This window comes from Macrosteles quadrilineatus, unplaced genomic scaffold (assembly GCF_028750875.1).
Source record: "Macrosteles quadrilineatus isolate MER2022 unplaced genomic scaffold, UCM_ALF_1.0 Scaffold_8__2_contigs__length_117827958, whole genome shotgun sequence".
NCBI lineage: Eukaryota > Metazoa > Arthropoda > Insecta > Hemiptera > Cicadellidae > Macrosteles > Macrosteles quadrilineatus.
The window spans coordinates 65,072,931-65,093,149 of NW_026542601.1; the positions used below are offsets into that span (position 1 = coordinate 65,072,931).

Genomic DNA, 20,219 nt, shown 5'->3' on the forward strand with positions numbered 1-20,219 from the left:
AGGCAGCCGACACCGTTATGACGTCATCAACTTTACTTTTTTTTAGGCTTGATGTTGATGTTGATGTTGATACATCAATCGGTGCAGCAGAAGACAAGAGTTGAGTATTTATTTTAGTATTTTTATTATTATTGCAAGATTTCTGTTACTACTGACACTAACTTGTTATTTGCTTCTTATTTATCAGTTTAGGCGTTAGGCATAGTTCATAGTTTGAATTGGCATTACTTACAACAGTATTATTATTGCAAGATTTCTGTTACTAAGTTACTGACACTAACTTGTTATTTGCTATTTATTTATCAGTTAGGCATAGTTCATAGTTAGAATTGGCATTTTTGAAGGCATTACAACAGTAAGTTAGAACTTTCAGCCTAATGAAGGTCGCATCACCTAAACAAGGTATTGCTGGAGTTGCCTGCTTTTTGCTGTCTTGTAATGCGGAGCCGATTCTAACAGTCTTCGAAATTGTTAAAACTTTGTATTGTATTTTCGGAAATAAAGACAGTGCTTTATACAAACTGTCTTGAAGATAGGCAAATACTTACTTACCGGTTGGCCTATTAAGTTACAACTTAGGTTTTAATCGTAGGCCTAACTGACGGATGTGGTTCAGATTTTATGAAATGCAAGTGGCTCGTCAAATGTTCTTTTATAAAATAAATTACTAGGGCCTAAAATTAAGAGTAAGTCTGGCAAAGTATAACTTATACACATTTAAATTGTTTCAGGTAACATATAGGGCACGAACACTTGTCGGTAGGCCTAAGTTAGCATAAAACAGTTTGATCGCAAGGGATGGATGAAGGATGAATAAATTGTATGACTAAGCCGATAGCGAGTTTGATCCAGGAAGCTCTGCGGGTGTCAGTATAAACTGGCTGTAGAACGACAAAGTTACTGAAGTGGCTCATCCAACTATGTCTTAGCATAGATAAAACATACTCCCTTAGTAGATTTCTCATCCTTATGGAACAGCTGAAGACAATTTTATTGTTAGTTCATGTACGGTTTATGTAGAGGTTGTGTTTTGTTTACAATTTGTTTCCCGTTATTACAGCCATTTAAAACCTCATTTAACCAAATAATACGATCTAATCATAAACAATAACTTGTCCCCTAGTTATATAACCAAACAGTAAAGCACAAATCAAGAAATTAACCCTAAAATAACGGAAACAAAGTTTCATCGACACTAGCGCCTTTGTGTCACTTACATGAACTAGACACGAAAAACGTGCTTCAAAATTTACAATGGGATGAGAAGTCTACTTGTGTTGGTTAGTCTATGGTCTTAGTTAATGAATTAAAAATGGCTAGCCTACATGCATGTTTGGTTACATTAAGTCAAAGCATTATCTTGATCAATTTTAAGACTAAGTTAACTCACCTTTCACCTCTTTGAGACAAATGATATATGTTAACCCGATGAACTTGACCAACACCATTTTACCTAAAATTTATATGCCTCGACAAAAAAATCGATAACTTATGTTTAACTTATAAGTTATTATTGTCTTGTTACAGATTCCTTGAAGGTGGTTCAACAAAATGCAAGGCATCAAAAGTAACATCTGATCAGTACGGTTCAAGAAGAAACGAGTGTTGAATTCTGATCTTTGTTTTAAATCAAGATTACCTTATTTGGTAAGAACACTTAATATATTATTTTGTAATCATATCCATGTGTGCATTAATGTCAATAGTGATAAGTCAACGGTAGTCTCTTGCTGGATCCCTTTTGGCTTAGCCAATCAAATACGAGATCACTGCAATGGTCAGAGCCGCTATCAATTTTTGCTGAAGCATCTGACAGTCGAGGCTTTCCTATAGTTTAATGATAGTTGGTTTACAAGTATGTACCAACATGTATTTGGGAAAAATTAAATCATGTTTATTCCAGCTAGAGAAGATTTAATTTACCATTTTAATAAAATTGTAGGCGATTGCTTAAAGCTATCCTCTTAATGTTTCTTCAGGTAGTCACTCATCACATTCAAAAATATGTAGGCTGCCTATAGACTATAGAGGATCAAAGTAAATGTTAACCTAAATTTGTTAATGCCAACAACTTTTTTAGATTTATTTTTGATTTTATGATCTTAATCATAATTCAACCCATCACTAACAAATTTGTGTTATTTTTATGTTTAGACTCATGCATCTTCGGCTAAAGCGACAGACCCTGAGTTAGAGGCAGTTAATCAAAGACTGGCTCGGACAAGCCAAATCAAGAGGTCTGAGCCAAATACAAGGTAAGTCTTAGTAGTGGTAAGTGAGTAGGCTTTTAGTACAGTAGAACTTAGCTTATTCGAATTTCAGAGGAAAGAAAATATATTTCGAACTATGGGAAGTTTAAAATGTAGAGAGTTTGATTAATAGAGGTCAGAAAAATAAAATTTGAATTGTGGAGGTCCCAGTTTTAAGTGTGGAGTTTGAGAGAATGGAGACTAATGAACACATCTTGGGGGACGGATTGTCAGTTCATGTTTCAACAAAGATATGTTTTGTCTTACGGTAATGCAGTTCGAATTGTAGAGGTTGACTTCGAATTTTGGAAGTAACAGTTTTAATTATGGCATCAAAATTCAAATTGTAGAGGCTGTATTAAGCTTAAAATTACTTTGTACTACTTTGTACTATCAGTATATTATTTTTTTGAGGGGAACAGACAAACATTTCTAATTATATAGGTTTTCGAATTAGCGAGGTTCTACTGTATAGGTACAGTTTATGACTTGGCATAGTGAAAAATATAACACTTAAGTTCCAGAACATAAAACATTGACGATGAATGTTTTTTACAGAGTGAAAATTATTTCAAGTGTTGCAGTCAGAAGAGATGTGTCTATTCTGTTTCTTCCTCTCTAATATAGTTATTTGTGCAACTAGTGAGAAAAGGGAGCAATTGACTCTCTCGAGAGAAATACTTACTCACGAGCCGTAGGCGAGTGTGGAATGGTTTCTCGAGTGAGGCAATTGCACTTTGCACTCGAGTTGTAGGTACATTATATTTTTCCTACAGTTACCATAAAACAAATAAATGGTAAAGAAACGTGACATATTTTTAAACAGAAGTGAACTTTTAATATTACATTTAATGATACAACAGCTGACCAGCTGATTTACAGCCAGTGCTGCCAACGTATTTTGCGCGCATACGACCTTGTCTGCATGTTACACGCTCACTATTTCGTGCCTTCACGTCGTGAAGGCAGAAATGTGGAGTGATTGAGACAAAGTAATTAGAGTGAGACAATGTTAACATTGTCTCACTGATGAGCGAATTGGCCACTTTGCTTTCTAAAATCAGTGAGAGAACATGTACATTGTTAGGTAACTGTAGGAAAAATATTTTGCCAACAGCCGATCAATTTGTCAATTTTTTAAATCTATGCCAGTCTACAGACCAAAAATATTGTTACAACAATGTACATTGCCATATTGTACTATTATAGTTTTTCAATTTTCTTTTAGGAACAAATGGGACAATATTCCTGGTTCTGGAGCCAAGCAACACCCAACACTTGGAAACAAAGACCAAGAATAGTTATTTTTAATTTAACAATTTATTCTTTTACTTTACAAAATTAACACCTAAATTTTAAAAGCTAGCTTTGGAAAATAAATATGTGTGATTTATAAATAAAACTATATTTCAACAACTCTTTTGTTTCAATTGATTAATATTTACAATTTGTCCAAGGTAGGCCTATATTGCTATTTTTGGTTTAAGTAGTGAGAAAATATTAGTCTTAAGATATATTTATGTGACCCTATCAAGCATATCGAATGTATTAAGAGAATTAACTATCACTGTAGGTGGCATGATCAGACCTAGACCCGGGACTGATATACTTTTTCATTTTGATGTCGTTAGAGGCCAAAAAAACTATTCATTCAAATTGTTATATTATATAACAACTATATGTGTCCGTGAACGTGATATCTCAAGTCATTTTGTTTGGTTTTGATGAAATTTGGCTTGAAGGTGTAGGGCAGGATAAACTTAAATGAGTTCCCGAACCAGCATGATCAGACTATGGGAACAGGGTGTTATGGGGTTTTACTAATTTTTGACCCTCAAAACATAAAAATTCCCAATTACTAATTATTAAGTTTACTAATTACTAATTATTAAGTAAGTAAGTAAGTTTACTAATTATTAAGTAATTTAATTATTAAGTTAGGTGTTTGTGTTATGATGATGAGAAGTCTAAACCATTTTGAATAGCTTAAAAATATAAAATTAATTTAGTACATTAAAGTGTTTGTACAATTATTGGTAACGGAGAAAAAAAAAAATCAAAATTTCCTTGTTAATCTTTTGGAGGATACTGTAAGTAACTGTTTTACGTAGTTTGATTGCTTAAAGCTTATGGATATATTTTGAGAAGAATCTGGCAAAATAGCAGGAATCCAATTGATAAACATTCTAATAGGTCATCTTAACATTTAAAGCGGTTGTTATATAGGCTAATATCAATAATCACTGGTATGAGAAGTACATCAGTGAGAAGTACCCGATCTCTATAACCTATGGCGAAGCCTAAGATTATTCACTATGGGGAGTGGGTCACCGGAAGACTGTCCCCCGGACAACTACCCCCCCCCCAAGCAGGTTCCTACGTCATGTTGACATCAGAGATCGGGAGGGGGGAGAGTTTTCCAGTCACGGAAACACAAGTTTCGTTGTCAAACTGTTCTAATATCAAACGGAATTACCCAAATTAAAAATTACTATTACATAGCATCATATTTTGCTAAGGGGGTGGATAGCATTCCAGTCGCGAACACGGCTCCCATATTGGTAAGTTGGCAGATTTCGCGCCGTCTTGTTTCACCGGGGGAGCCTGCATTTCCTGGTGAGTTATGAAACGACCTAAGCTTTAAATTAACTTTTTTAAAAAGTCTAATTGCCTGGGCCAAATGTAACACAGGGAAGCCTTTGCTCTAGGGTAAACTCTAACTTTGAGGATGTGTTCAAATCAAATGCAGAAGTAAACAACGAGGAAGAGATATTTGAGTATTTGTAGTCTCCATTACAACTTGACTTCTCATTGCAGAAGTAAATATCATCGTAGGTGAAATCAATCATCGTCAACGATCTTCATTCTGAGAAGGCTCCTGGTTACAACCTCATAACTGGCAAAATATTTATAGAGCTTCCACAAAAAGGAATTAAGTTTTTACCATGTTATTTAATACAATGTTAAGACTGGAATATGTACCAGCTCATTTCAAAAGGGTACAATCAATTGTCATCCCAAATCCTGGGAAGCCTCTTGAACAGGTAAGTTCATACCGACCTAAGTCTTCTACCAGTAATTCCCAAGGTATTTGAACTGGTGTAGTGTATTGGTGTAGTGTAGTGTAAGTGACGTGAGTGTATTAACAGAATTCCCTGACGGAATTCTGTTAATTTCCCTGACCACAGCACATTTTAGGTACTGTGAGTTCTCAATATTTAGGTATAAGCTTTGACTATTATCCAATAGACAATGGTATAAGGTAAGTATTTATCATTTAAAAAACTACTTATTTTTATTTAATACGGCCTCCGCCATTACACCTAATTTTAGTGAATTTTCCAAATGGGGAATAAGCTGTTACCGCAGGTCTCTTGATAAGACCTAGACCACCAACCGATTTACTTTTTTGTTTTGACAAATTTGTTTATTTCATATTAAGCGTTCAAGATTTGAATAAAAAACACTCATTTTATTTTCTGTAGCAACACACCAACCTATTGTAGTGCAGAGTGTGGGAACCCTTTGTGTCAGTTAGATTCAGGCCCACTTTTATAAACGGGCAGACTGCGCATATGCCCCGGGGCACCGGAGGTTTAGGGGTGCCCCCCAACCACCGCCCACCCGCTCTAGGAAAAAGGGGGCGCTGCTTTTGGGTTTGACCAGGGCTTCACTGACCCTTAACGCTGCCCTGGTTAGACTAATGTATCGGCAATCCTAAAATGCTATGGGAAGGGAGGGAAGAGGGAATTAGGTCCACGAGGTAGGAAGGGGAAAAGGAAGTAGTGAAGGCTAGCAGTGCAGAGTGGGAACCGTTTGTGGCAGTTACATTAAGGTCATGGAAGGAAGGGAGAAGGTCCACGACGTAGGAAGTGGTGAAGGAAGTAGTAAAGGTGCTGAGTGTGGGAACCGTTTGTGGCATTAAGATTAATGTATCGGCTATCCTAAAATGCCATGGGAAGGAAGGGAAAAAGGTCCACGACGTAGGAAGAGCTGAAGGAAGTAGTAAAGGCTAGCAGTGCAGTGTGTGGGAACATTTGTATTTTGTATTATATCCATAAACATTTTTTTATATTTATTGTTTCATTAAAAACCATGAAACATGATTGCTACGCTCAACTGGTTTTCACTGCTATAAAAGCAAACCTAGTTTTCAAGTCGAGGCTTGCTTTTTATTAGAACATTAGATGCTAACTTACAGTATTTCCACAGACTACTTAAGTATATCTGGCATCTTAGTTTCAGATCAATTCTGACCAAGTAGGCAAGGTTTTTAAATTTATCTATCGACTGATTTGTTAACAACTCAAATTATTAAGTTAGGCCTAAGTTAGATAGCCTTAATTCAAAGGCTTCGAGCTTGTTTTTTAATGTTAACCTAGTTTTTTTTTATTTTACTGGTTACAGCCAAGTAGTTATCAAAATTAATTGGGATAGCTCTAAGTGTAACCAACTAAGTTACTGACTGGATGTTATTAAATGAAATCGTTAGGCCCTAAGTTATGCATACATCATTTAAAATTTAAGGGTGTTTTGTCACAGTGTCATATCTTCACTAATGTAAATGTCCCACACCCACAGTTAAAAATAGTTTTAAGGGCGGCCGTGTTTCTAACTTACTCGAGTTTAAGAGCTAACTTAACTTATTAAATTAATTTACATCGATAAATTATGTTCACTTAATTACTCTCAAGAGTTAAACTGACGTTTTAACATCCACTTAACTTAATTAATCAAACTGTAGGCCTAATTATTACAAAAAACCTTATTGCAAGTAAATTAATGCTTCTTAACCTAACTCAACAGTTGTTGACAAATCAAGTAGCAGACGAATTTGATTACGCCTGCTCTCTCCGCTCGCGAGTCGCGAGAAACGGTGACGTCATCATCTTCATCCCGGGTCCGTCTGGCGCGCCCTTGTGGAGCAAATTTGAACTAATTAATGACGTCATCGTCCTACTACGAGTCCTCCCCCCATCGCGACCGCAGCCTTGGCGATGATATGATGTAGACTTGGTTCTTGGTTTGGTTTTAGTATTGGATTGGACCATTGGACCTCGTGGACGGCTGGACGGACTTGTGTTGTGATTGTGAATGTGAAACTGTGAAATTGAAAGTGAAACTGAACTGAAACACTGAAACTGAAACATCAAGATTCAAGAACAAGAAGAATGAACTTGTTGTTGTTGTTAGACGGACAGAGAAAAGAAAGTAGGGCAGGCAGACATAAGTTTAAAGTAGAAAGAAGTAGTGATTAGTGAAGTAAACCAAAACAGCACAATTACGTGGACACCAGTGTTTTAACTTAGAGAATTTGGACAACCAGCCTACTGTATATTTTTAAAACTTCTACTAAATAGCCTAGAGGTACATTTCATGTTGATTTGTTTGTTTCTATTTATTATTCCTAGTCCAGCCAAATGTAGGCCCTAAACTTACTAAGCCTTGGCCTAGGCCTAGGTTTAGTTGGAGAAAATAGGTCTTTAAGTTACTAGGCTTACTATGTGCGACCTGTATTACCCCAGATCCATTTATTGAGCATGTTAACATCCAGTTTTCTCAAACATAACAATTTTACCATCATTAACCTGAAAGTAAGGCTTAGGCTTCTAATAACACCTACCTAGGTAATAAAAAACAGGCACTGGTAGGCCTATACTGTCCACAAACAAGTCAGCGACGCTATTGCAAGATCTCTGAAGTCGGTACATCGTGTCGTTTGCTGTGTAGTTGGTACGATGTTGCTGCCTAGCGAACAGGTATCTGGAGCGATTGGCTGAAGGGGTCCTAAACAGGATCCAGCTCAGCTTATCGGGACAGTCAATCATGCCAAAATGGGTTGGCCATTCCCCACTTCTAACATTGGCCACTGCTAGGGTTAAGGATCTTTGACAGCAGTACAATGTCAGCGGAGAATCTGCGATCTGCAGATTTTGGAGTCCCAGATCACGAGATACTTCCTCGATGGGAACCTGACGATAGAGAAAGCCATTCCTGACACCCACCATTCGGATAAATCTTCAATTTGAATAGTCTCTAGTTCCTCTATGAGAAACTTCTGGTGGGGGTTCCACACTGGAGAGCCATATTCAAGAATTTGGCGTACCAAAGCACAGATTGAAGTCAGAATGGGCCATGTGGCCCTGACTTTGTCTGTTGAAATTAATTATTTTTATTTAATCTTCACACAGTAAAAATTTAGTTGTCAAATGTAACTTATTAATCAGTTAGGATACCCTTTACCTGTTACACCTGTGAATTGTATTTCAGTCAAATTGGTAAATCTTTGTAGGTACTACTTAAAAAAATCAAATAAATAGAAACATCAAATACTTTTGTGTTACAGGAGCTTTTTTGACTAGGCTTCAAAATGCCTGTAAGCGAAGGAAGGCAACCAAACTACGATGACTTGAACGATCCAGTTATGAATATAAAAGGAGGACTGCATGTGCAGTGAGTAACTAGCACACTTTTTCTATAATTTAGAATACTTCATTGCACATCCACATTAAACAGATTCAGTAGCCTACTTTAATTTTTATATGTATTTGTTTTAAAAGGCAATGTACAGTGTGCTTTAACAGTTACTGGCTGAAGAAAGTGAAGGGGCTTAGAGAGATATGCCTACATGAGATATTTAAAAATATAAGCTGATATATATGGTTACTGTGATTTGTTTGGTTTTCATATTGTAAACTAACACCAGAGCTATTTCAGGGTTTGAATTGGCAATGTCTGCTAGGACATATGCGGATTTGTAAATTCAGAACAGTTACTTGAATCCTTCAGTGTTTTATCTGTGTTCGTTGATACAAACTATTAGGCCTATGTCATATTACACTAGATAAATTACAGATAGTTACCGGTATACTATGTACACTAAGCCCACTCTAAAGAAAATTTTTAACATGTAATGTGTCTGTTGTAAGAAAAAAGCCCCAATTATTTCTTCAGTCAGGAATAAGTGGCCTGTTTGCTAAACCTTTTAATATCGTATAGGTCTACTTTTGAGTAGATTCTGCTGTAAGAGATTGGCAGGCAAAGCCCTCTTTATAGAAGGGTCTAGTAAATGTTAACCCATTGAGGGCCGCAGTATTTGAGGTTTGCCATGCATAACTTAGCCTACCTGCTAGGAATTACAGCCATTTCCCCTCATAAGATTTAGCCTACCCGTTTAGTAATATCATCATAAAATACTTGTTTTATTAACATTTTTGGACTCAAATTGTTTTGTTTGGTAGATTTTTTAGATTGTGCATTGTAAAATACTAATTTTACTTGGGCTTAACTTAGGCCTATATGAGTTACAATAAATGTAGGAACAATTGACAATGAGACAATGGACAGAAATATTGTAAAATTTATTTTCATTTCTATAGTTTGAATAAAAATATAATTTTAAATTATTCATTGACATTCAAATATTCATTTAACACGTTCACTGCTAATGACGCACTTGTGCGTCATAAGTATATTAGCAGATATATAATACATAAAGTATATAATTACATAATATATTTTAATCCACAATTTATAGTATAAAATTTATTTAATTAAAGATATATTGTCACTCAATTAACATGATCATGTTAATGTTTATGTTTTTTAGCCATTTATAAAAGTATTACATATCATTAGCAGTGAATGTGTTAAAGAACAGTACCAGGAGACCAAGCTTTGCTCATATTGAATTAAACATTTAATTAGACAAATTAATTAGGTAGCTAAATTAAAAATATTTATTATGTAGGTACGGTAATTAATGTGAACACATTTTAGATGATACGAAAAAAAAATTTAATAGGCACACTATGCCTATGCCTATTACATAATGTTTTACGTTTCCACTACCATATCGATCAGGTTGTCGTATAACAGGATCGGAGGAGCATTTGAATGATAAATGATTGTTTACAACTTATTTCCATAGTCTACTACTGCGGGTGTGAGTAGGGTTTGTTGGCGGTAGGAACATTTTGAAGCCGTTTTGGTTCTTAAACCCAAGAGTAGGCCATGCAATATACAAATGGAAGTGGACAGATGATCCGAGATGATCCATTTCTAGCACAATCTCGGCCGTCTTGGCACTCAAGCTACGACAATGGTGTGTCTTTGAGCGAGTCGCGATGGCACTCACAGGGTCAATGACAACGGGATGATAGCTCTTTAGCGATATAATATAATACCTACCGGTAAGTGATTTTTTCTGCAGTGCCATTGTTGTTGTAGTCCTATTTACCAACAAATGTTCCAGATTTTATTTTTCAAGTGAACAATACTGTAAAATACATTATTACTTATCTGCAGTTATTTATTGGGAATGAGTATTTAATTTCCTTGTCTCATTACTTATCACAACACTAGTACTACAAAGTTTTGAATATTACTTGCTTGAAGCTTCTCACCAAACAGCACATAAGAAAATTGGATGATTGATATTTGCTTACAGACTTTTTAGTGTTTAAACCAAAACTTAATTCAAAATTTATAAATTTAACTGGGCTTTTCCACTGGTTATTGTATTGCTTATTGTCTGTTAAATTTGTTTCTTTCAGAGAATTGTTAGCCAATCGTAAAACTGAGTTTGAGATTAAGCCTGATGAAGATCTAGAAGATCAGGAATGGACTTCTCCTGAATCTTGTTTTGATTTTGAGAAAATCCAAAACACTATAAATTTGGACATGATTGATGTTGAAGATACTGAAGATGGTACACCATTTGATAAGTTCCGTAGAAAAATGGTGGACATTAGGGAAGACGGAAAAGTGAAAAAATTTGTAAGTAACCATTTATATGTTTCTTTAAAACAGATCTATCAATTTGTGACGATAGAGATTTCATGTAGAATGAAATTGTTACCTTCCCAAACCCTTAAGGGTTAAAAAATATGGGCTATGCTATAAGCTATGAGCTACTGTAGAGTAACATGATTAACATACCATTTACTTTAACATTCCATTCGTGCTATAAATCTAGGGGCCTATAAATAAAAACTATTAAGCCTATTGTGTAATGGAGTGTAATGGGCTCCCTCACATCAGTTTCAGATTAAAAATGAGGACGAAAATTTTTCCTATAACTATTGTTTACCAAAATACTTCCTTTTTGATTCTCTAACTGTACATGGTCTATCTGATAAATTTTTCCAGGCTTCTGCAACCCAGCATGCAAATTTTTTTTACTGTTATTGCCTTCTGAGTTGCAGAAAACAATTTTCCTTTGTCCAACTGTTCAATCAAGGAAGTCATAAGCAGGCCTGGGTCCAGGGTGAATAGTGCCCTCGGCTGCAAACAGCTTTGGCCCCTCTGTACTGGAGGAGGCCCCAAACCCAAATGGCAGATAGCTATAATAAGCTAAAACACCAGAACAAGTTTTTTTTTTACAAGCCCCAGCAGACTAACGGTTAATCGTATCGTAAAACAACATGATTCTAGGCCTGATGAAAAATCTCTTTAACTCATACAATAGGTAGTTGAAAATGTGACAGTGGCATTTAAATATTATTTAAGTTAATGTTTTTGTTTACTGTTAGTGTACATTTATGACGATTTGGCTTCTTTCCCATTCAGGTCTTCATTCAGGCCAAGAGCCTGCTCTTCTCACTAATATCCTCTTACACCATATGAAAACCTTTCGAACATTTTTCACCTGTAATGTTGAATAAAGTAATGTGAGATTTCTTTTTTACAGGTAGTTAAACGTGGAGTGGGTCCCCAAGTGCCTCCCAATGCTGTAGTCTATGTGAGGTATCAAGCATACGTTGAGTATTCGGAGGTCCCGTTTGATAGCACGTTGTGGCAGGCTGGAGGAGAGAAAGACGAACCTATTCCCTTCGACTTCTCCAAAACTCAAATGTTGCCGGGGCTACAGGAGGCAATCCTTACCATGCAGAAGGGGGAGAAAGCTGAAGTACTCATACACCCGGACTTGGCCTTCGGAAAGTTGGGGTGTCCTCCTCGTATCCCTCCCGGTTAGAATATATTCTCATTACGCATCTATCTTTGCCGTAGACAATTTTTTCTCCACATTATTCTGTATGGATTTTGTCTCAAAAACTATTGTTTGATTTCTGCTTAGTTAAATGGGATTTCATATCGTACAACAGTAATTTTGATTGATATACCAGCTCATATACATCTTTTATATTTTTAGTTTTATAAGACGATTCTTTGCATTACAATTATGGGCGTCTGGAAAATAAAAAATACTTCCGCCGCAGCAAACCTGCCGTCTAAGCGAATTTCCATTTGTCCGAATTGATTTTCAATTGATCTATTTAAATAACATTATTAGGTTTAACGAGTACCTAGGTTTGCTGCTACAAGGAAACTAATAAAGTAGTGTGTTTTTAGTAAAATATTGATAGCTTACTATAAAATAAATAAATTTGCCAACTTTGATCAAAATATATCCATAAACAAGCAAACTACAACATTTTACAATATTCTCCGTAAGAATAACATGGGAATTTTAAATTTACCATTTTTTTAGTTTTCTCCGTAACCAATAACCGTACAAAAACACTTTGATATACTGAATTGTTTGTTTTTTTAAGCTCTTTAAGAAGGTTTAGAGAAAAATTGGGAAATTTTGTGTTTTGAGGGTAAAAAGTGAGAAAACCCCATTTTTACCCCATAAAACCCCCCATAAAACCCTGTTCCCATGGTCCGATCATGCTGGATCGCGAACTCATTCAAGTTTATCCCGCCTTACACCTTCAAACCAAATTTCATCAAAATCGGATAAAAATTACTCAAGTTATCGTGTTCACGGACACACATATATATAAATCTATATATATACCTATATATATATATATATATATATACATATATAAAAATTTGAACGAATGGTGTTTTTGGCCTCTGGGGACATTAAAATGAAAAAGTAAATCGGTCCCGGGCCTAAGTCTTACCATGAGATCTACGGTAATAGCAACTTCCCTATAGGGAAATTCGCTAAAAATGTTTGGTTACTTTAGTAATTGTGAATATTCTTAAGTAACTAAAGTGAAATAACCACATTGGTTTTTATTAATTATGGGTTAGGGATGATTCCAGAAATGTTTGATTCCGATTCTATTATGTTAAAAACATTTCCTGCAACAGAGTAGACATGGTCATTGTCTCCCTCCTTTATGATCGCTGCCAAATTGTAAATATTCGAGAAATTGTCGCAGACGCGTTCTGCGATCGCACTAACATAAACTTGACTTGGCATGACTCGTCCTATTTTCCTTAAAATACTCTAAATTCCGCTAATCTAATCATCCAAATTTTTTATTACTATTCAAATGGGGTCTGGTACCAATTGATTCAGATAATTTGAGTTAATAGTGTAACATTAGGTTTGCTGCTACAGGGAAAATAGTAATGGCTAATTCTCTATATGGAATACTCGCTAAAAAAAGTTTGTTATTAAGGAGTATATTTTTTATTGGCAGTGGGTATATATTATAAACAAACACACAACTTCTAAAAAATGTTGATAGTAGTCCTAGTGAGCCCTTCAAGTCAGTGTGTGGTCTTTTAGTTTAGGGTAGAATATTCAAAAATAGTATGACACTCGTCTGAAATGTGTTAATCATACTTGTTTGGTAAGAACCTTGACTCGTCCGTGAAACACTATCTCCTGGACTATCAATGTACCAAAGCAAGGCTTGTTTCTATCAGATGGATTGGTAGTTTAATTGTGTTGTGTTTTGTTACAGATGCTACTGTCTTGTTTATTGTGGAACTCCACAGATTCATAGATTGTGGAGACGTAGTCGAGAACCAAGATGAACTTGATATGTATGAACGAAGGGCATTCAAAAATACCAAGGAGATTGCCAACAAGCATCACTTGCTTGGTAATGATTTGTTCAACAATGGCAACTACAGGGCTGCCGTTGATAAGTAAGTGCTCACTACGTCTCAATAAGTTCAAGTTGTATTAAATAAGACTCATATGACAATTATAAGGTTCTCTTGGAGTGAACCGGATACAGACTGTTTGTAGCCATTTTCCTAATAGGAAATGGCCTTTGCCTGTATACAGTGTATTTATTTTCACTTGCCACTGTCCAACTATAGCAAACATTCAATTCAGATCCCACTGATCACTAATGGATTTTTGCAACGAGATATTGCCACTACCTAAAGGCCTATTCTGAATCAATGTAAAAAACAATTCCGGGGGAGAGCCTTAGAAATAAAAGAACAGTAACCTATCTCAGTTTCCTACTGCCAAGTGAATAGGTGAAATGAACGTATGGTACTTCACATTGTAATTCACATTGATTAATATCTTCTTTTCAGATACCGTCAAGCAATCAACGTGATGCATAATACAAGATTGGCAGACGATGTGGAGGAAGAAGAAAGAAATACTCGTTTGATACAGTATTACAAAAACGCTTGCCTATGCTACAAAAATCTAAAAAATTACAAGCGTATTTGTGTATTGGTCGCAGACGCTATCAACGTTGATAAAAGCAAGGTGTTCTCTGAATTCAAACTGCTCTACTTGTAAGTGTCATGACAAATTTACAATTTATAAGTCTCAAATAAATGAACGGCGACATTTTTAAGTAAACTTCCTTTGCTATTAAATTTGTATTAACTATATCAGGAGTTCTCAACCTCTTTTGCATGCCCCCTAGAATCACAAATAATTTATCTCATGCTCCCATAGCCACCAATATATAGTAAAATGTTGATGTAGCAATATATAAATAGCAACATATAAATATATAAGGCTTATATAAGTAGCAATATATAAATATTAAGCTCTTATATCATATTTAACTTCAATATTCTAATTTCTCTGCGTAATTAATTTCTACTCTATTTTTGATTAGGTAATGTGATTCAAAACTTAAATATCCTCTAAATACTATAATTTTATTTTATACAGCTATAACCCCAAATTGTAGTGTCATTAAAAAAAGTTGATAGTTGCTATAATTTGTCCTTATAGCAAAAACATTTTCATTTCTCAATACCTTATTGCTGCGGTATTGAAAGTAAGCTAGCTTACTTAAAAAAAAAAAAAAAAAAAAACAGATAGTCTATAGTACTCATTGGAAGCACAAAACACTCAATACTTTCACCTGAAGGCTTTACCAAGTGTAAACATAGAGAGTTTAATACATAACATTGACAAATATTGTGTGTTTTGTGTCTATTTTCTGTTTTTTCAATGTGTACAATGGCCTATCTGAACTTTTTCCTCACTTAAGCTAGCTGCTATCTTTCCTCTTATAAAAATCAAAATCCCCGCCTGAAGCCTTTCCTTGAACAAAGCTAAAAGTGTCGTAAGGTTAATCCTCTATGCGACAGTTAACTAATAGCTCTGTTCATAACTACTTTACTAGGCAAAACAATTATTTTAGAACTGACCAATGTAACTATCGAAGGGCAATTAATTCAACTTTTGAGCTGGGTAAAAGAATGTATAATAAATTACCGAACCATGTAAAGCAGCTAGATTTAATTAGATATAAGTCTTATTTGAAGCGGCTCCTCTTAGAATTAAGTATATAAAGTGTTGAAGAATTTGTTAAATATTTAGATGTTTATTTGTGTCATAGCTAGTTGTATTGTTTCTTTTTTCTAAATGTTATGACGGTGCACTAGTTTGATGTTACCTGCTGTAACCCATAAATGTTATGTGCAAATAAATACTTTGACTTTTGACTTTAACTCTCATATTTTTTAGTTGGGGGTATGCGAAAATGATGCTTGGAGAGTATGGGGCTGCCAAAGATCATCTGCTGAGAGCTCAGCGGCTGCGGCCACAGGAGACGGCTATTTCTCAGGCACTGAAAGATGTAAGCAAACTGAGTATGGTCTAGTTGTACAACATCCAGCATTTGGACAACATTCAATACAAGACTTTAGATTCGTTCAGCTCGAGCTTAAATCTTCAACAAAGGTTATAAGGTTTTAATTGAGCGAAGCTCACTTTGTAACTTCTTTGTAAGAGCATCAGAATGTAATGGCTTGACCAATTGATATGAAATTTTGCCAAAAGCTAAAGAATACTGAGCACAATGTTTTGGTAAAAAATATTTGCGAATTTCCTTCTGGATTTTATTTTACGGGTCACGCAATTTCGCTTGTTATTTTAATGTAAGTTGAAATAAAAATTATATTGGGTTTATGACATATGGGTTTATCTCGTTTCATTTAAATAAGATAAACATATGTTAATTGTTTGTAACTGTTTTGTTTACATTTCAATGTTTACTTTCATCCTAGGTTAAAGTTGGAATGCTACAGTTTATATCAATGGAAGTAACAGTTTTGCTATATTTGTTTTGAGCATGCCTCAAAGGCCACGTCGTAATATTGGTCGTCGCACGAATAATGCAAGTATTGTAAGAGAGTGGCGTCGTGAACAAGAAGAACCAGATGAAGCAGTGGCGGAAGAAGCTGATAATGATAGGCAGTTAGCTAATCAATTCCAACATGAATTAGATGCACTAAAATTTTACACTTGCACTAACTGTCATCGCCAACAACTAACAGCTTCAAACCAATCACCGATTTGTTCGCGTTGTCGTTCAAATGCAACTAAATTCACGGCGTTAAATAATATGGATGTGTCAAGTGTCCCGAACGAATTAACTGACCTGACGATTGTAGAACAAATGTTGATTGCACGAGTACATCCTGCTATGCCCATTTACAAAGTACAAGCAAATGGTCAGGATGGCCAGTTTCACTACAAAGGTAAAGTATGAACTATCAGATAAATTTGACATTCTTTAGAACTTAAATAATATCGGGCAAACAAACGGTGAATCTGTTGAAAGGGAACATTTATTGTAGGGTGTTAGCTGCTTTAGCCATTGATAATCTTTAAATAATGCTTCGCTCATTTATGCGTCTAAAGTGTAATGGCAGACCACCCTAGTTTAAGCAAACGGATTTGTTATTGACTAATATTCTTAATGAATGTGTAAATAAAGAGTAATTGTCTGTTGTCTATTAATAAGCTTATCAGCATAAAAAACAGTAGTGTTACGGGCCTAGGGCTCTCTAACAAACATTTAAAGTTCTGCCACAACATCTCACATAGCTTTTTTTATGGTTCCAGCTTGAGGCGAAGAAAATTCATGCTATGGAGGAAGAGAAATTAATGATGCGTAGAGCGTTTGGGAACATGGCTCCTTCTACTGTGAAAGTAGGTTATTCAATAGTTGACCAATATTTTGTTTTGTATAAAGAAATGTTAATCCAAAAATTGAATGACTCAAAGAAAGAGGCAAAAAGTTATGAACGAGTTTCAAATATGTAGTAATGAAAGCTTAGAGAGGCTGAGAATTGTTGGTTTTTTACGTTTATTGTTATTGAGTTTATGGAAGATACTGTGTATACATGTTACTCAATAATTCAGCTATTTATAATATTTGGATCTCCATATTTGGAGATTGGCTGTATACTAACTGAGATCTATGTTTATAGTAGGATCCATCTTATACATGAAATGCAAGAGAATATTAATATAAATTGAAAAAAACTCTGTTTGACATATTACAGCCTTTTTATTGTAAATCGCTAAAAATACAACAGTTAAAGCGGTTTGGATTGAGATTTTGTATTCTTACTCCCAACAATAGTTACATAACAATAGTTATCATTTCTCCCTGTTTTGTCTGACACTGCTGCTCGTTACTGACAATTCTATTTCTCAGATAACCGAAGTGGATGACAGTGAGGCACAGTTCCGGGACACAGTCAGGGAGGAGTTGAAGTGTTTTGCCGACGATTCTTCGCGAAAGGATATTTTCAAGAGAGACCAGCAGTTTACCGGTGAAGAAGAAAGAGTTTATCTGGACGAAGCAAAAGCTTTGGGGCTGTACGCAAGAATTGTTGACAGTGTTAGAAGAGTCATCCACATCACAAAACCGGCCGACTACAAAGATTAGTCTGAACCAGCTCTATAGCAAAGAAAGCCCTGACAATGTAAACTAAATTAAAACACATGGACGTTACATAGAGCACAAGGGTCTAGGATTTTTTTTAGGATAGTAGGCTTATTTGAATGGAAAAGAGTCCAAATTGGCCTAAATCTCTTCGCAACTCATACCTTCCCGAGTTAAACATTCTGTCAGTAGCTGTGAAATATTCCAATGTTTTGCGTTTCCTATGCAATTTTAGACTCTTTTCCACTCAGTTAAGCATGCTATCCTCACAAAAATCCTAAATACAGACACAATGCTCGATAAAAAAAAAATTCAAATTGTCAATGAAATTACATTTACAACACACTGGGGAATAACAAGAGTTGATTATGTTTAGTTTCAAGTATTGGAACAACAAATTTGTTTACTCAGTAAAATCATTATAATCTAGCTCATGTGTTTCTAAATTAATCAAATTTATTCGTCAATAACTTAATTAATTAAAACAACCAAGTAAATACCTCACATCTTTAGGCTATTCTATGTTTAAAATGTATATTAGAGGATGACAAAATCAAAGTTGAAAACAATTTAACTTTTTTGTGGCGGAGTTAAAAAATCTTTATATTTATTATAAAAAAACTAACCAAACCTAACCTAAACCTCTTTGTAATAACAAAAGGATTTTGATTGATAAGGTTTCTTTTTGGATTTTAAGGGTTTTGGTTCTATCACTTAATGTAAATCTGAGTCCAATTTTTTTTCAAGGCTTAAGCTGAGTTTTTGGCTTTCTGTAATAGTTATATAACTGGTATGGACCTAAGTAATTTTAAAAGACAAGTGATGTCTACTCAAGTTGTTTTTTGCCTTAGAATGTTAACAACTTGATACTTTTTTGAACGTAATTGACTTTGGTTCACAAGTTTTATATTTTATTATGTTAAGAGAATTTTTTATTTTCATGTTTGTTAATTTGTTATGTAAGAGAAATAAATCTAAATACATTTTCTCTTTTGAAGACCGATTTTGTTTTGCTGTTATGCTTGTCTAATCCACGTTTCCTGTTGAACAGCTTCCACAGCAGCAGCTAGCCAGGTACAGACAGCTAGGTAGCTGTGTTTCTGTGTGTTAGATAAATTTATATAATGAAATTACTCTGGATTATAATTGTTTTGGATTGAACAAAATAGGTATGTTTGCTAACTAAAAATAAATCTGAATAGGTTTGGATGTGTGTGTATTCAAATAATTTGTTTAACTTTTATTAACACACTTTTACTAAACTGCATTTACTCTGTTGTTTTAGGGTTGTATTTTAAAATGTTACCGAATATGAGGGCTAATAAAGGAACGTTTCCATCTGGCGTCGATAGCTCATTTTCTATTACAGTCGTGTCTGCTTATTTAAGGACTGTTCAGCCAACAGTAAAAGTATCATTGTCGCAGTATTAAAGTTTAAATAAAGGGCATCACTAATCTAACATACTTTCTCCCATAAACTTGTCAACAAAACTTAGGCCCTACCAAGCGGTGGGAGTTACTTGGTTTTTAAGAAAATAAGTTGCAAAAACTTTTAAACCTGTAATTTTTACAGAAATAAGGGTTTTTTTACCCTTTGTGGACGGGTGACGGATATTTCCGCCTAAGTCTTTGGCGATAAAGGACTGGTGAAGGATATGTCAACATATGGTTTTTGATGTTCCGGACAGGAAGCGGTTATATCCGCCTTCTCTTCAGACAGACTAGCAGGTGCTTGAGCAGTAACCAGATGTTTTGCAGTACCAAGGTGCCACTTTCCTGCTCTTTCCAATGACTGCACTCTCCCCCGCACACCCCCCTCTCTCCCGCACCAACCCCTCTCCTACACCTCGCCCCCTCACCATACCACCTCGTATGGTGGTATCCCACCTACCACCACTTTTCATCAAAATTGTTTGAGCCTGGTTAGCTGAGTAATTATAGTACTTGCCTTCAAATCTGAAGTCGCTGGTTTGATTCCAAGGAAGATTGTTTCTGGATCCAGATGTCATTTGCTATTGGGCTATTGGGTGTTTGCAATTAATGATGTAAACAAAAT

General features: G+C 35.2%; 1 protein-coding gene and 1 long non-coding RNA gene across 3 annotated transcripts; both read left to right on the forward strand.

Annotated features, from left to right (window-relative positions):
- Window positions 1-4: 4 nt before the first annotated feature.
- On the forward strand, window positions 5-3,665 carry LOC129000926 (uncharacterized). 2 transcript variants are annotated; one of them, XR_008491375.1, is made up of 4 exons: window positions 5-99; window positions 1,528-1,647; window positions 2,155-2,255; window positions 3,478-3,665. It is a non-coding gene; the product is annotated as an uncharacterized LOC129000926 (long non-coding RNA). The 2 variants fall into 2 exon arrangements; XR_008491376.1 differs by lacking the exon at window positions 5-99 and adding an exon at window positions 384-402.
- Window positions 3,666-7,441: 3,776 nt separating this feature from the next.
- On the forward strand, window positions 7,442-19,166 carry LOC129001736 (inactive peptidyl-prolyl cis-trans isomerase FKBP6-like). The gene is made up of 9 exons (XM_054429147.1): window positions 7,442-7,616; window positions 8,596-8,702; window positions 10,805-11,027; window positions 11,941-12,220; window positions 13,961-14,147; window positions 14,550-14,759; window positions 15,952-16,063; window positions 17,335-17,421; window positions 17,933-19,166. Exons 2-9 carry the CDS (start codon window positions 8,620-8,622, stop codon window positions 18,164-18,166), a joined length of 1,416 nt encoding a protein of 471 aa, XP_054285122.1. The 5' UTR covers window positions 7,442-7,616; window positions 8,596-8,619; the 3' UTR covers window positions 18,167-19,166.
- The last annotated feature ends 1,053 nt before the right edge of the window (window positions 19,167-20,219 follow it).